Source organism: Mastomys coucha, unplaced genomic scaffold (genome assembly GCF_008632895.1).
Source record: "Mastomys coucha isolate ucsf_1 unplaced genomic scaffold, UCSF_Mcou_1 pScaffold23, whole genome shotgun sequence".
Taxonomy (NCBI): domain Eukaryota; kingdom Metazoa; phylum Chordata; class Mammalia; order Rodentia; family Muridae; genus Mastomys; species Mastomys coucha.
In genome coordinates this window covers 58042865-58059066 of record NW_022196906.1, presented here as the reverse complement: position 1 = coordinate 58059066, position 16202 = coordinate 58042865, and the positions used below count along the sequence as shown (strand labels likewise).

Here is a 16202-nt window from a genome sequence, read left to right as displayed (position 1 = left end):
CCAGGGGTAAAACCTCACAACATCGCTGGAGGTCGCTTCCACAACAGCATCTTCTGTCCCAAGGATATCTAAATAAACAACACAGTGTCTCCACAGAAGGCACAGAACCTGATACACTGGCCAGTTTATCTAGTGAGGTAACCAGCTTGAGCCAGAGCCTCGGCTGCTTCCCTGTACACAATGAATCTAAAGAGCCCTACAGTTACTAGGAGAGCTTCTTCTCTAACAATCATTACAAAGGCAATGGTGACCTTATTTAAATCGTTGGCTTTCCTTCTTTTTTCTGTTTTGCAATTCTGCAGGACCTTCCAGTACTTGTCAAGTGCTGTACACTGGGCTATATCCTTTTTCAGAACACAAAATTCATTAGCTCTAGATTAGACAGTAGTGGGGGTAGGAGGGGAGTGGAAGCTACCTTGATAAATACCCAGGAAAGAGCAAAGAGAAAAGAAAGAATGAGGGTATATTAATTTTATTATGTAAGTCCTCCATGGGAAGTAGATGACTGCAGACATTCCTAACTACTTTGCACTTACTGCACGCTAAGAGGATGAGCGGATTAAGGCTAAGCCATTAATAAAATAGAGCTGCATATATTCCTTGGGCTAAATGCTTAGACATTAATTCAGTTAATGAAACAAAATAATAGATACTGATAAATGGCCCCAATTCTATTTATATCCATTCTTGTTCAGTCTTTGAAAACTACCCAAATCCCTATTTGACAGAGACACCACTGGCAAATTTAAAAATGTATCAAAGCAAATTAAATGTTTTCCATTATAACTAAATCTTTCAAAAATTTATGTGCTGTGCAGGTAGGAAAATTTCACTGCAGAACATGAATCACTGATGGGCGAACATACAGAACTATGGTCACAGAGCCAAAGGAACACACTGGTGCCTGTAACCATACATTTAGAACTGGGAGAGGTGACTGAAATGGCTCTCAGCCAAGCTCCCATCCCCCACACCATCCCTACCACCTTTACCTCATTTAGAGGTAAAGAATGAGTGTGTTCTATGTGCACTAGGATGTGCAGCTGCTCACGCTGTGCACACACACAGAGGCTGGAGAGCACATCTACCGCTCTCCACCTAATTCCCTTGAGACGGGGTCTCCCATCAAACCTTGGGCTATGCTGGTGTCCAGGAGGCCCCTTCGACTCTCCTGAGGTTATGAGTGCACCTGCAACCATGCCTAAAGCCATGCCTCCCTCGTGTGGCCACACCCAGCAGTGGGTGCTGGTCTTTGAAATCCTTGTATGCCCAGTAAGAACTTTACATACTGAGCCATCTCTCCAACCCCTGCCTTGAAATTTTTGCCCAAAGCAGTCAGTCATTCCTCTTTAGGGAACAGATCTGTGCCCATGCCTGAAACTGACCTTTGACCTCTTTAATAAATTGACAATTCTGCCTCATTTCCACTTTCAGTTACAATCCTTTATTTAGTGTTAACTCCATAGTAGGCAGCTACAATGTTCCTCACACCATGGCAGTCCAGGTGGGTGTGCAGCAGGACAGAGAAGCTATTCAAACCAAAGGCTTTGTTTTCACATCAATTTCTCACAGAGAAAACAAGCAAACAAAAAAGCCAACTCCTAGACCAAAGCCCACCTCACAGCCTGAGCTAATGCTCCACGCTAACAGTAGCCTCAGATCACCCAGCCAACAGAGACCCCATCTTGTCAGCAGCACACGGAGGAAGGCAGCCCAGCCAGGTGATGCCACAAAACAGAGACAGGCATGTTCGGGTGCGAGGAGCCAACATGAAACGAGTCTTCATTCTTGGCTAATTAAAAATAATGAACTGGCTGTTTTATAAAGGGGAAAAAATACTAACAGCAGTTTTTTTAAGAGGCAAAGAAGAAACCAAGTGGACTAAGCCCCTATTTCCTAAGTCCTGTACTTAAAAGCTGGAATCAATTTGGGGTTATGTTTTTTCCAAATCGGTGTCTTCAATGACAAAATACAATCAATTAAATTGCAAGTACATGCTAACTGCAGCCGTGAACATCTGGATCTGCTAAGGGGTTGCACACACTGAGAAGCACCGGATGGTACACTTTAGTTGGGCAAACTGTATGCCGCACAGATTGTATGTTAATAAAGCTTTTTAAGATAAGTAAATAAACAAAAACAAACGGGGGATGGGGTGGCATATTTATTTCTTTTTGTGTTAAACTCAGATGGGAATAGAATCAAAAACTAAAATGAATTTTACTTTCTGGTGATTTAGTTTTGTTTTACTCTTTGAACTGCCTCAAACAACTGCAGAGCCGAATCTATTCAGCAGCCTGATTCTGTTTTGGCAGGTGTTATCTAATCAGACTGTCCAGTGAGGCCGGGTATGAACCTTGTTATCATATCTGTGCCAAGTCAGAAGCTGGGGAAGAAGGATGAAGACTGCCTTACTCTAGTTCCTACTGCCAATGCATCGTAGAAAAGGGAGACCACGTGTGCAGCAGAGCCTAAAGGTGAAGCCAGATTAGCGCATCTTTTCCTGCTTCCTTGAGATGCTGGCGCTGTGACCTAGGCTCAGAGTCACACCACTCTGGGTAAGCTACTGCCTCCCCAGGACCAAATAGGGACAGCAGAATGAGCGGACTATCCCTGGAACCAGCAGGACAGTGAAGCCATTCACAAACTGCTCTCGGCACTGGAGGTGTGCTGTGGTGTGAGAGCTTATGTTTGCACGGTCAGAAACACTCCCCTTCTTTGCCCTTCAATATACTCAATGTGGATGTCCTTAGCTCTTTTGTGGACAAAGAAATTCCCAGAGCAGCTTTGCCCTTCAGCTCTCGTCCACGCTGCTGGCAGCCGCCTGGTGGAGCTGTAATACATAACTTTTTAAGAGACAAACAGTAGGTGATTGATTACTAGGTCTGTTATTACACACTTGGATTCACACCTTAAAATAGTTCACTGTGGTGTAAAGAGTTAACATGTCACTCCAGGTTCAGCAGCATATCCACCCCACCCCCACCCCACCCCCACCCAGCGATATGTGCAAACAGTATTCCCTACTTGAGAACCTGTTCTTCAGCAGGGGGGCTCCAGCAACCCCCACCCCCACTTACTTTCTCACTTGGGGAGCTTATTTCCCCTTCAGCCTCACAGGTGCTTAAAAGAAAGATTAAAGCTATGTGACAAAGGCTGCATGCACGATGGTCAGTGGAGTGACCCACCATCTTTGTCATCTTCTGCATGGGCTTTGTGCCCTCTCCTAGGACAGCAGGCCAATTTGGCAAGCAGAGGAAAGCGAAGGTAGCAAGTAAGGTCCGCTTCAGAATCAGAAAGAGGTGAACCTCTTGGCACTCAGTAGGAAGCAGACTGAAGTTCAAGGTGCCTTCTCTAAACACCACACACACACACACACACACACACACACACACACACACACACATGCATGCACGTGCATCAACACACCTGGCCTCTTTTTACTTAGACATTTTCAGCCTAAAACAACAACAAAAAATGCATTCCAATGATGACACAGTACCTGGAATTACCCATGCCTCCTGTAGTGGTATAAGAACACTTAATACCAACAGATTTTATGGCCAAAGTGTACTTTCCATGGCTTGAGAGAAGTGACACTTGCCACTGCAAATCGGGACAATCCTTCCAGAGACCAGCACTGTTCTGAGAATGTAGAGTTTCCTGGGCATCTGATCCTCCTGCCTCTACCTCCCTGGTGCCAGGATTACAGGATGTGGCATACATCAGGTTATGAGATGCTAAGGATGGGACCCAGGGCCTAGTCAAGCTAGAGAAGGACTTTACCAATTGAGCCACATCCTTAGCTCAGTTTTTACTACAAACTGAACCTGTCTTTCCGGCAGGCATCAGTGTCTCCCACTCCAGCTACAAGAGTCTGTCCTGGGCTCCTCTTTCCTGCCGACCCAGCGTGCTTCCTCTTCCTTCCCTTGGTGCAGTCAGCACCAAGCAAGTAAAGGAGACCACTGGAAATGAGCCACTACTGGCCTGCATTTGAGTGCTAGCCAGAGCCTGGCCAAGTGCACCTCAAACAGAGACAAAACTCCTGTTGTGGCTTCAAATTGGAATGTGAAAGAAGAAGGTACAGGGACGGAACACAGAGGAGGCTCAGGATGAATGTTCATTCCCATGGCATAGAGGGATGGCTTAGTGGTTAAGATAACTGGTTGCTGTTTGAAAGGGCAATTCCCAGCACCCACATCCAGTTCTATGAGATCTGATGCTCTCTTTTGGTCTCCATAGGCTCCAGGCACAAATGTGGTGCATAGATGTAGAACACTGTACACATAAAAATAAAATTTAATTTTTAACAAATGTTCATTCCCCAAGTCCCAACCCAGTTTTCTCTGTACTACCAGACTCCTGACTTTGTGGTTGGGGCCACATGCAGCTCTTATGAGGAAAGTCTCCTTCAAGCTGCTCTGGGATCGCTTCCTTTTCCAAACTGACCACCTTGTAAAATATGACATCTCGAAAGTTTTCTTTTCCATTGTTGAGGCAGAAGAGAAAGCAATTAGGAAAATTACAGGAGGCAGCAGAGTCTGACGTCAGCCAAAGGGGAAGACAGCCGTATGAAAGAAGAGAACCCAGGAGGTGCAGTTGGGAAGAAGCATGAGACCCCGGGGTTTCTATTAGCCAGCAGGTAAAATGGCCTTAGAAACCTCACTGTGCCTCTGTTGTTGCAACTGGCACAACCACAGGGCCAAAACTCTGAGGGTTGAATGCTGTCAGACGCTGCAACCAAGAAAACCACACACACCACAAGATCACGGTGCTATGTGTCAAGGGCCCTAGCTGTTAAAACCAGGATGCCAGGGCTGTGAGGCCACACTGACAAATGTCAGTAAATTCCTACCTGGAGTTCCCTGAGTAGCCATCCTGCAGCCTCCTGGCACAGGCACAGGTCGCCTTTGTTTTAGGGGCAGTGTGGAGAGGCTGAGGGAGGCCTGGACAGCTAGCACAGCAGGGTGGCACAGCTGCAGGCCCTGCTGAACTACAGCGGCAATTACCTTCACTTTTAATGCTTCCTACCTCCTGGCCGCCCCGTTCTCTGCTGGCCACTGGAAACCCATGTTTCCACATGCTCATAGGCTTTTTATATCACAGTGGAAAGTTTTAAAACTCGAAGCAGAGGAAATCCAACCCAATCCTCCCCCTTTCCTTCAAGTTTACTTTCTCCCAGTAGTCATCTGGAATTGGTCACCATGGCCTCATCTTAAAATATTTGTGTGTGTGTGTTAATGTGTGTGCATATGCGCACATGTGGTCTCTACTTGCCTTTAAAAGACCTCACAATGCAATCGCACAAACACGCAAGAATATAAAGAAGCTGGCAGGAAGTGGGAGATAATATGGCAATATGTTTTATGAGAATGAAGCAGGATCCATCAGCCCTAAAATTTGCATGCTGTGTGGAAAAGACTATTAGATGATTCACAGACAACCCCTACCCAGATTTTACAGAAAAAGGAAACATCTCTGAATTCCATCTCCTTAAAAAACTTTATTTTTATTTATGTGTATGTGCATGTGCCTGCTCATCTGTATGTGCACATGTGTGCAGTGTCCTTAGAGGCCAGAAGGTGGCATCAGATCCCCTGAAACTGGATTTACAAGCAATTGTGAACTGTGTGACTGAACTGCTTGTGAACTGCCTGATGGCAGGTGCTGGGAACCAAACCCAGGTCCTCAGCAAGGGTAGCCATGGCTGTTATGAGGGGAATCCCTTCTCTAGCTCATCACTTTTATACATTCAAAATTAGTTCTAATTACATCCAAAGCAGTGATTCTCCATGAGGACATGATCTTGTACCACACTGACTTGTGTGGACACCTGGAGACTTTCTTTCTTGGTTGTCACAAGTCAGGAAATGGCACTGACATCTAGTGCACAGAGGCTAAGAATGCTTGCTCAACAACATAGCCCAAAACAACAGAGTTGTCCAGTCCAGAATGGCAACAGAGTGAATGCTGAGAAACCCCAGCCTAGAGGAAAGAAGCCCTGAAAGAGTGATCCAGCTCTACTCATGAACAAAATAAAAATCCTACAAGACTGAGCTGGTGTTCTTTCTTGCAGAACCCCTCACTTCAGGTACAAAGGTCTTTCCTTGTTCATGTCTGCTCACTCTATTGCATGCTTCTTTGAATACTCGCCAAATAAGTACTTGTTAATTGATTCTAGATGCCTGAAAATAACCCCTGATTTTTGTTTGTTTGTTTGTTTGTTTTGTTTTTCAAGACAGGGTTTCTCTGTATAGCCCTGGCTGTCCTGGAACTCACTCTGTAGACCAGGCTGGCCTCAAACTCAGAAATCCACCTGCCTCTGCCTCCCAAGTGCTGGGATTAAAAGGTGTGCTCCACCACTGCCTGGCTACCCGAGAAAAGACTGGATAAAACCTATTCCATGAAATAATGCTCTCATTCTGCTAACAATGTAAGTGACTGGAGCAATGCTCTAGGTATTTATGAAGGATGGCCCATGTAAAGACAGTCAGTAAATAATTCTGGAGTAAAGTTAACTTACTTAAAGCCAGACAACTAAAAAGAGGCTACAAATCAGTGGACAGATTCCTCCCATGAACACTCCAGAAGAACTCAGACAGAAACATGACCCTGCCCTGCTAGCACCAATACGCTGCTGCTGACCCTTTCCTCCCCTGCGCTGCTGCACGCTTTCCTCCCCTGGACAGTCTGATGCTGACAGAAGCCTCAGCTGCCGGAAGGCTCAGAACCAGCAGTCAGGTCTTTGAGGAATACTAAACCCAAAGCTGGTTGTTAGTTTCCTGAGCTTTTCACAGCTGCCCTGGGCTGCCTCCACCTTCGTTGCCTTGCTTCTCAGCTGCAGAGATCTGTTTGAGGCACCTGTGCACTGGCTCTGACGTTAATTCAATGTCATGTTCAGATTGTCATTCCTTCCAGAAAAGTCTCCAACAACTTTCACACTTAACTTTATAAAATGTTTGGGGCTCAAAACTCTGTTGTTTTGGGCTATGTTGTTGAGCCCCAAAGGCTCTGGGGCTGCATTTCATTCAGTAGTGTTTCCACTACTGATATAAAATTTTATATCAGATTTGATTATTCACTGAATGTTACTATTGCCGAAGGGACTATATGGGGTGAAATCACATGACCACTGCATGCTGCACCAAAGCCAGCAGTCAGACAAACCAGAAATCAAAGTCTCAGTCTAGACAGGCTCCAACCTTCCAGGACACAACACTGCTGACAAAATCCTACTCAGCACCTCCTCCCAACTAACTATAAAGGCAATCCTTATAGTTAGTCCCTTATCAACAAATAAAACATGTGAGTGACAAGCTGCTCACGCTGGGTCAGATGCTCTGCTCTACAGGTAAGGAAGCAAGCACCTACAGAAACATTTTCATTTGCCATTTGACCACCAAGGTCCCAAAGATCTTGCAGCAGGAGTGTGAAAGTATTCTAAGAACCGTCAAAGTTCTTGCTTTTGTGGTAAAATAATCTGCCATTTCTCCTGTCTCCATTTTGACAATGTGGTTGCCAAAATGTTAACTCATGTTTTGCAAGAACAGAAAGATGGATTCAATCTCGGCTCCCCAACTTTTATGAGTAAATGGCCTTGGAGAAGCTCAGCCTCACTGTGCTTTAATTACATCCTGGAACACAGTGTGCTCTTGCCTGTGAGGCCCCTCAGGTCTGAGGATAATGGGTTTCAGTCCTTAAGCTAATGCCAACATCTCTCTTGTCAGAAACATAAAAATCTCAAGTCCTAATGTTAACTGGAAAAATTAAATGTATTAAGAAGTATGATGAAAACCAAACCAGTGTCTGCCCCTAAACTCCACGGGACACCACTGCTCTTAGTGGCTGCGGTGACAGCTCTGAGAACTTGTGGCAGATTTTGCTGCCCTCATCTCTTCATCTGCTAAAGAAAATAAAGACTTGGAAACACTACTGAATGAAATGCAGCCCCAGAGCCGACCAAAGGCTCCACTCAGATTCTCTCCAGAAGCTGTAGGAAAACCACAAGTTATGACTCAGATGGATCCCACCCCTGAAACAGGAACATCCTCTCAGTAACCCAGGAGCCTTTCCTAAGCTGGAGTCTGGTGGATGGATGGACACTCCTCATCTTGCCGAGAGTTCTGGTTCTGCCAAGAAGTGATGTTATAAACACTAGCTGTGAGAATCTCCATGGCCAAGTCTGTCCACCAAAAACATGGAGCTTTCTTGTTCCCACTGTTTAGAAACCCGAGGGCCAGAGAACAAAGGCTTCTAAATCCTGAAAGACAGCTAAATTTTCCCTGGGCTTGTAGATCATCAGTGGATGGCATCTGTAAGATGCACGAACCCTTCAGTTCAATCTCATGGCAGGGGTGGGGGTGGGGCACAACACGACACGAAAATGTTCAAGTTAACAAACATGTTAGATGTCTGTTGAAATCTCAAAATAAGGCTTGATTCTTAAAAATAAAATAAAATAAAATAATCTAGGTTAAGAATGCCAAAATTGCTGAGCATGGTGGCATATGCCTTTAATGCCCGCACTCAGGAGGCAGAAGTGGGTAGAACTCTGTGAGTTTGCGCATAGCTTAGTCTAGACAGTGAGTTCCAGGCCATCCAGGGCTACACAGTGAGACCTTGTTCAAAAAAGGAAATTCAGAGTCAATAAGTGCTATACTACCAAACACAGAAGAATGAATCACTGATACACAGAATCCTCAACCTGATGGGATGTCATATTAATATGAATGGATATGTGGCCTACTCACATTAATCCTATACAGTGAAGTGATACACAATGTCTCTGCCTTAAATTTAACTGAGAAAAAGAAAAACTCAGAAATTATTTGACTTAAAGCACAAATGACCTTTTAATGTATATTTAATATGTCACACATACTTCCTATGTTAAATGCTCTATTTTAATGTAATATACATTCTCTAAGCAGATTCCCCCTTCCATTCATCAATAAATCTTCACCCATCCCAGACAGTAATGTATTTTGTAAGTATTAATCCTTCCCACCGCTCCATGCCCCAAAGCAGCCACCTTAAGCAGAAGTTCTGCTTACATGGAGCAATAGGACATCTCAGCTCTACCTTCCTCTGGGCTAAGACTTGACCATGAACACACACAGCAGCAGTTACTGCCCAAGCACTCTGGGTAAATTAAACCTTGTATTTCCAAACCAGTTTTTTCATCATAAAATGGAAATGCCCTATCCTATTGTGATTGGGACTAAAGTAAATTATATCTTTTAAAACACAGTTGAGGGTGCATGGAAAGATGGGTTAGAAGTTAGGAGCACTTTCTGATCTTCCAGAGGTCCTGGGTTCAATCCTCAGGACCCACAGAGCAGCTCCCAACTACTAGTAACTCTAGCTCTGAGGGATCTAACATCCAATACCCCTCTTCTGGCTTCCCTGGTATCGCACTCACACACACTCATACACACAGACATACACGCACACACACACACAGATTCTATTAAAACGCTCTTGGGACGAGTTCTACACACACATATAGCCCTATTATAATATCTCTAAGTTTCTGCATGTTACTAATTGAAAGAATTTTGCTGCACATGTTCTGGCAGCTTGGCCAGATGTAGAAACAAGGTGGCTGATCCACAGTTGCTGGGTTGGCATCACATATTTTAAAACCACACCAGCCCTGTCTCCAGGAGTTCTAAGGTCACCAGCCCTCATGCTTTCCTTATTTAAATAATCTGCTGGCTCTTCTGCTCTTCTCTTGCTGACTGGTGGAGCACTAATAAGTGGTACCTAATTTTAACAAGAATTAGAGTTTCCTAAGACGCTCTGTATTCAGAAACAAAATGGACTATTTCACAGAACTTCACACCCCCCTCCCCAATAATGTTCAAAGTCTCTATTAAGAACAAAGAAAGAATGTCGCCGTTTGCTGGCTACTGGTGATCCATCAGCTCCTTCAAGGCATGGACCATGTTTGCCAGTTCTGATCTTTGAGAAACAGGACAGGGCCAGGCATGGTGGGCTCAACACTTGGACTACAAGTTCTGAGCTAGCCTAGGAGACATAGCAAGACCTTATTGGAGGATGGGAGGGAGACAGAGCGCCATATCTATCAGAATATGTAACATTCCTGAGCCGCCTTTGACAGATCACTCATCTGTCACTAATGGGAATCTAAATGCATATAAATTTTATAGAAAGTCAGTACTTTCTGACTTAATGTTAAAAAAAAAAATCAGGATGGGGGATTACGGTGTGACTCTGTAGTAGAACACTTGCTTAACATGTTCAAGACATTGGGGTCCATCACCAACAGTGCAACACACACACACACACACACACACACACACACACACACACCAGGCTAAAAAGTACATATGAAGTAGAATTATATAATTACAAAATACAGAAACTACGCAGGGGCCTGGGGAGACTGCAAAAACAACAACAACAACAACAAAAAACCACCAAAATGTTAGCTAACATTTTTTTTCTCCATACGCTAAATTTTACTAAATTCAACATCAAGTAGAAGGGACAAAGATGGGAGAGCTGGTGGGAGGGAAGGGGGAACACTGCTTAGGGGAAGTAAGAGAATGGCAGAGTTTGGTTCCCATTTGTAAATGCTGTAATTAAGCTTCTGCCCTAGCAAGGAACTTCCTAAGTGTTCACAATAAGCACATTATAGAATATCTGCGCTCAAACAACAGCTTGCCTAATTTTGTCAACAGGTGTAAAAAATAATTACACACCGTATAATGCTTTACAGGTTATGCCACATTTGCAAGCCAGCATCCACTGCCTCTCAAAACCCCTCTTCATGTGCCCCCTTTAAGGATCAGCAAAGCCTGAGTTAAACAGATGAGATGCTTTTATAATAGTACCAACCACATATCCAATGCTTGCCACATGCTAGCCTATGGTGAAACGTAATCTTCAGCCCATAGACAGGAACATGATGGGCAGAGGTTAAGTGACTTACCCACAGTCAGAGAGCCATAGAACTGGCCAGTGAGCTGGCTCCTTAGCTCTATCTCACTATTCTCTCTGACCTGTATACATTTCAGAGCTCATTTTGGGGTAGGGGGACTGGGGTTTATCTCAGAGGTAGAGTGCCACGATTAGTATGCACAGGGCAGTGGGACTAAGAAAACAGAAACACACACACACACACACACACACACACACACACACACACACACACACACACGCTTGTGCACATACACCAAAAGAAAAAAAATGAATTGTATAGCCATGCTTAGGGTCCAGAAGCAAAAGCACTGGGTGCAGTAACACCTCAAATTCATTTTTCTGGGGAACTTGCACCTCAGGAAGAACTGGAGAAATTTAACTGCAAGTGAGGGGACACCAAGCAAATGTTACATACACACAAGTATGTATGTATATACATTACACACACACACACATACACACACACACAATCAAGGGGAGGGAGTCAAGAATGCCCACAGCTTTCATCTCTAAGGGAGTAAGCGTTTATTCTGGAGCCAAATTTGAGTGATCATGAACAGCAAACAGGAATCAGGGTTGCCTCAAATCAAATGTTCCAACATGGTAATAACTATTTCATGATGTTCTTAAAGGAACAACAAAGCTATATATCAGGATGTTTTAAAAATACATTGGTGGGAACATCAGGTAGGTGGATTACAGTACATGGGGAAAGCCACCTCCGCTGTAGGCCTCAGATGCCATCTGATAAAATTCTTAGCCTGATGGAAGCTAGGGGTCTGTTTGCCTAGTCCCAAAGGAATTTTACCAGACAGTCAAGTCAGTCAGAAGGATATTAGGTCAGACACGGAGGTGGACAACAAATGGCTAAGAAGGAGACTAAAGACAGTCCACGAGACTCTGACTACAATTAGTAAAATTCCAGCTCTCGACAATCACAGGAGTTCTGGTCAGTCCATCATCCTGGCAGAACACGAACGCACATGCATCTTTTTGTTTTTGTTTTTGTTTTTTGTTTTTTGTTTTTTTTTTTGCTGAGCACTTCAGTTCACAAGAGGAAACATTACCCCAGCAGCAGGGGCATAACTCCCAAACACAACACCACAACTCCAGCGCCTTACTTTAGTCTAAGGGCACAATTTCCGGGGCCTTGAATATCATGTTAGGTAGGGGTGCTCGCCACCACCCCTGAGGCTGGAGGTCAGAGACTGACCCCACTTTACACAGGAAGAGAGTTAAGAGCCTGCCGCGGACACCTGCGGAGGAGCCGGAGCCTGGGGCCCAGCTCGGGCAGGGCCTGGGAGAGGGCCCGCCCTGCGCCCATGGCTGCGAACTGGACCTTGCAGCCCGGCCTAGGCGCCCGGTTACTCACGTTGCACCAGCCGGTCCCCGGTGAAGGTGGCGGAACAGCTGGTAACCAGTGCGCAGGGGACACCGGCAGCCATCGCTGCGGCAGAGCTGGTTCCGCGCCGGAGCCGCTTCCGCCTTGGGCCGCACCACTGCGGCGGGAGAGCAGGGGAGACGCTCCGGGCACGCGCTCTGGGCGGGGCCGCGCGCTGGGCAGCGGAGCTTCAGTCTGGCCCTCACAATCCCCTTCCGCTCCCTCCAGTGGAGCGCGCCAGTCGCGCGCTCCGCGTTGCTATGATGACGGGTGCCCGCACCTTCTAGAAGCGCTCCGGAGGAGGCCATACCTCCGGAGCCAAGTGCCTTCTGCCCGCCGCAGTCATGGCGCAGGCTGAAGAGGGCAGCGACCCCATTGGATCCATCCTAATCCAGGTGGGGAACAGACCGGGCTGGCGGCCGCACAGACCTCCCCTCGAACCCCGAAGCCCGTGCTCCCCAAGCACCGCCGTTCATTCTTGGCTCCATAGCCAGAAACACCTACACTTTTAGGGCTTTCATATTCTGGGGTTTGAACATAGAACATACTAGGCGATCGCCAACCAAATGTCCCACCGTTAGGCTGCATCACCAGCCTTTCTTTTACTTTGGGTCTAGATGGTCATTTGATGGTCTTGGAGCACCTCCATGATCCAGGCAGGCCTGGAACTTGTGATCCCCCTACCTTAGCCTCCTGAGTAGCTGAGATGATAAATCTGGACTAGCAGGTGAAGTACTCAAGGCACCATTTAAAAATATATTATGAAGTGTTTAAAGTCCATGGCTTGAGGATGTGGAGGAAAAACAGACTTATCATTAGGAGGTAGTGAGAAGTTCAAAGAGAACTATGGGGCCTGTGCTTCTTATCCTAAAATAGTCACTGCTTGTTTGGAAACACACACCCAAACATATATTTAAGATGACTTGGATTACAAAACAATATAAAAATGAAAACTTGGAGCCGGGCAGTAGTGGTGCACGCCTTTAATCCCAACACTTGGGAGGCAGAGGCAGGTGGATTTCTGGGTTCAAGGTCAGCCTGGTCTACAAAGTGAGTTCCAGGACAGCCAGGGCTATACAGAGAAACCCTGTCTCGAAAAACCAAAAATTAAATTAAATTAAAATAAAATTTGGAGAAATATTTATAATCTAGGGAGAAAGCTCTCAAAGTCTTGACTTCTCCAGGATAATTCAGTTTGTGACAGTTAAACACAGATTTTTCTGAAAAGCTAAGGTTTTTTTTTTTTTTTTTTCCCCAATGTTTAGATACGGTCACTTTAAGGTGTTCTCACTTTAAGAAGTTTACCATAACTTCTAACTCATATTTAACTCCTTTTGACAAAGGCTTGAGGTAATTTCCTGAAAGCCCTGTCTAGAGCTTTAGAAGACACATCCTAATACACCTTTTTCAAAACTCTAAGGTTCCTAAACCCACTAGTTTCGTGGTTTCCCTGTTAGGAATTGGATCTAAATCTTACCTTGTATCACTCTCAACAACTTCCCCTGTGGTGAATTTAGCCAAACTATAACACCAGCAAGGACAGTCTACCAATGTCCTCACTAACTGCAAGGTTATGTATGAATCTCTAGAACAGCCCTCATGTCAGTCAAGCTGGCTGTGAGCCTATGAGTCCTATGGCACCCTCACATTTTATTTGTGAGCAAGACTCATGGAAGTTAGAGATGATCTATCCTTGTGATTAGGATTAAAGTTAGCCAAGGAAAGAGATGCATGGTAGAGTCCAGGGCCCATCCGAGAAGAGGCAGTGAGTATCATCACCTCCTTCTGGGCACAATATGTGACATCATACAGAAGTTGGCCAACTAGAGGCACTTCCCTGAACTTTTTCCAGTCAGAGTTGGGTTGCAGCTCAAACTCACGCGACCCTCGAGGCTGACTCTGTGAAGGCTCCCGTTCCTCCACACATCACATCAGACACAGGGTGGCTCAAAACCCCACTGTAAATAAACTGTGTTTGTTGTTAGACATGTGGCTAAAGCATCCAGATACTTCTGTTGGCAGGACATTCCAGAGGCTTAGAGCTCATCTCTGAGTAGCCGAGGGCAAAGACCAGACTTCTCTTTGAGTACAGTTAGATTTTTCTCTACACAGAGTCCCCTTTCCATTGACAAGAAACAACCAGAATACTAGTGGAGACTTCCCCCAGTCCTGGGATCAGCCAGTTCTTCCCCACAGTGACCAGACTACAGGGGCAGAAGTTTCCTGTTAGATCAAACCTGGAACATTGCTTAAAAAGAGAGAACTGTGGGGCTCACTTTCACACTTTCCCTTAAAATAATTCTTCCCCTCAGGTCTGGAATAGTATACAAACATTTCTTCTTCAGAGTGAAATCTAGATTTAGTGGCTAACCTCCGATACCCAGCAGTGAAAGACAACTTCTGACACTGGATTGTAAAACTGGAATGGAAAGATGTAACGCAGTCATCTCTACATTAACCAGTGTCCCGCTTGTTTAAGAGGGGGTTGCCTGAACTTTCTGTGGGCAGACACGAACATGTATGCTTCCCCCAGATAAGGCACCAAAATAATGATTCTACCCAAATCTACCTTGGTAAAGGCGAGTTTTATTGGGATTCCCTCCAGGAGAGCAGGTAACCCCCCAAACACTGAATCAACCCAGTCTCGCCCCAGCAGGAGTAGCTTCCTTAAAGTTACACAGATGGAGTTTGCTTCAGCTAACCCGCACTGTATGCACTACCTGAGCTCATGAGCCCCTTGGGAAGGATTACAGACTCGGAGGCAGAAGAGGGAGTGGCTGGAATCTCAGTCTCATGACCTCCCCACCTCCACCTTCTATGAGGGAATAGCAATAGGCCAGGCCTGAGGGATACTTGTGAATAGCCGCAGCTGCTCTGTAATGGCTGTAACGCTTGGAGGACAGCTTTCCATGGCAGAAGCTTTCTCCAGACACTGAGAGGAGAGCTATGTAAGGGAAGAAAGCTATCTATTAGGTTACTCTAGTCATCGAGGCTGACATCTGTGTAGGGTTGTATGTAGAATTCTCTACATAGAATCTGCATGATGAGGCACTATGGAAGCCCTCCCTAGTTTCCCAGTGAGTCTTGAGTTTTGGGACAAGCAGCATTGTTCTGTGCCCATGTGGATTACACTTCTGTCTGGGCATTTGCTTATCTCCTCCAAACAGGCTACCAATAATCAAGTGTGTTAAGGAGAAGGAGCACTTGGTTAGGAGCCAGGACCCTCAACTCTGCCCATGGCTTTGATATTTGCACAGGTGGATACCTCTGGGCTAGTTACTTTGTCTCTAGGCCTCAGTGCCTTTTCTACAGGATGCATCATTAGGATTGCGTCTCTTCTGATGATGAATTGACCCAGTTTCCCCAATGCTGTATGGTTTCTTTTTTTTTTTTATATGAAAGTAGAGTTTCTTTATTTGTTTATATTTAAAGACTTATTTATTTATTTGGACACCCAGAAGAGGGCATTGGATTCCATTACAGATGGTTGTGAGCCACCTTGTGATTGCTGGGAATTGAATTCAGGACCTCTGGAAGAATGGTCAGTGCTCCTAACCATTGAGCCGTCTTTCTAGCCCAGAGTTTCTTTATTTTTAATCTAGGCAAAAAGATTTTTTTCCATAAAGTAAGAGAGCGAGTTGGGGGAGGGGAAGAGATTGCAAAGCACAGATATTTGAAATCTCCACTTGACTTAGCCAGGTTCATTAGGCACTCACTACTCTTTAGACCACTGTTTCTCAAGGTGTGATGGCAGGAGCAGCACCATTAGCAGCGACTGAGACTTTAGAAGGGCTTATCCCGCCTGGCGGTGGTGGTGCACACCTTTAATCCCAGCGCTTGGGAGGCAGAGGCAAGCGGATTTCTGAGTTCAAGG

The 16202-nt window shown here is 45.4% G+C and overlaps 2 protein-coding genes across 7 annotated transcripts in view; one reads left to right on the top strand and one right to left on the bottom strand.

Moving 5' to 3' along the window:
- The window catches only part of Aagab (alpha and gamma adaptin binding protein), a 35618-nt gene extending 23118 nt beyond the window's left edge, over window positions 1–12500 (bottom strand). For all 4 annotated transcript variants that reach the window (XM_031344923.1, XM_031344924.1, XM_031344925.1 and 1 more), the window contains exons 1-2: window positions 12320–12500; window positions 14–68 (exon numbers count right to left, since the gene is read on the bottom strand). In XM_031344923.1, coding sequence (XP_031200783.1) covers window positions 14–68; window positions 12320–12392 — 128 coding nt within the window. In that variant the 5' untranslated portion in view covers window positions 12393–12500. The remainder of the gene's footprint in view (window positions 1–13; window positions 69–12319) is intronic.
- Window positions 12501–12564: 64 nt separating this feature from the next.
- The window catches only part of Iqch (IQ motif containing H), a 177594-nt gene continuing 173956 nt past the window's right edge, over window positions 12565–16202 (top strand). For 2 of the 3 annotated variants that reach the window (XM_031344192.1, XM_031344191.1), the window contains exon 1: window positions 12566–12723. In XM_031344192.1, coding sequence (XP_031200052.1) covers window positions 12673–12723 — 51 coding nt within the window. In that variant the 5' untranslated portion in view covers window positions 12566–12672. Of the gene's footprint in view, window positions 12724–16202 lie in introns of all 3 variants that reach the window. The other variant, XM_031344193.1, reaches the window with a different exon arrangement.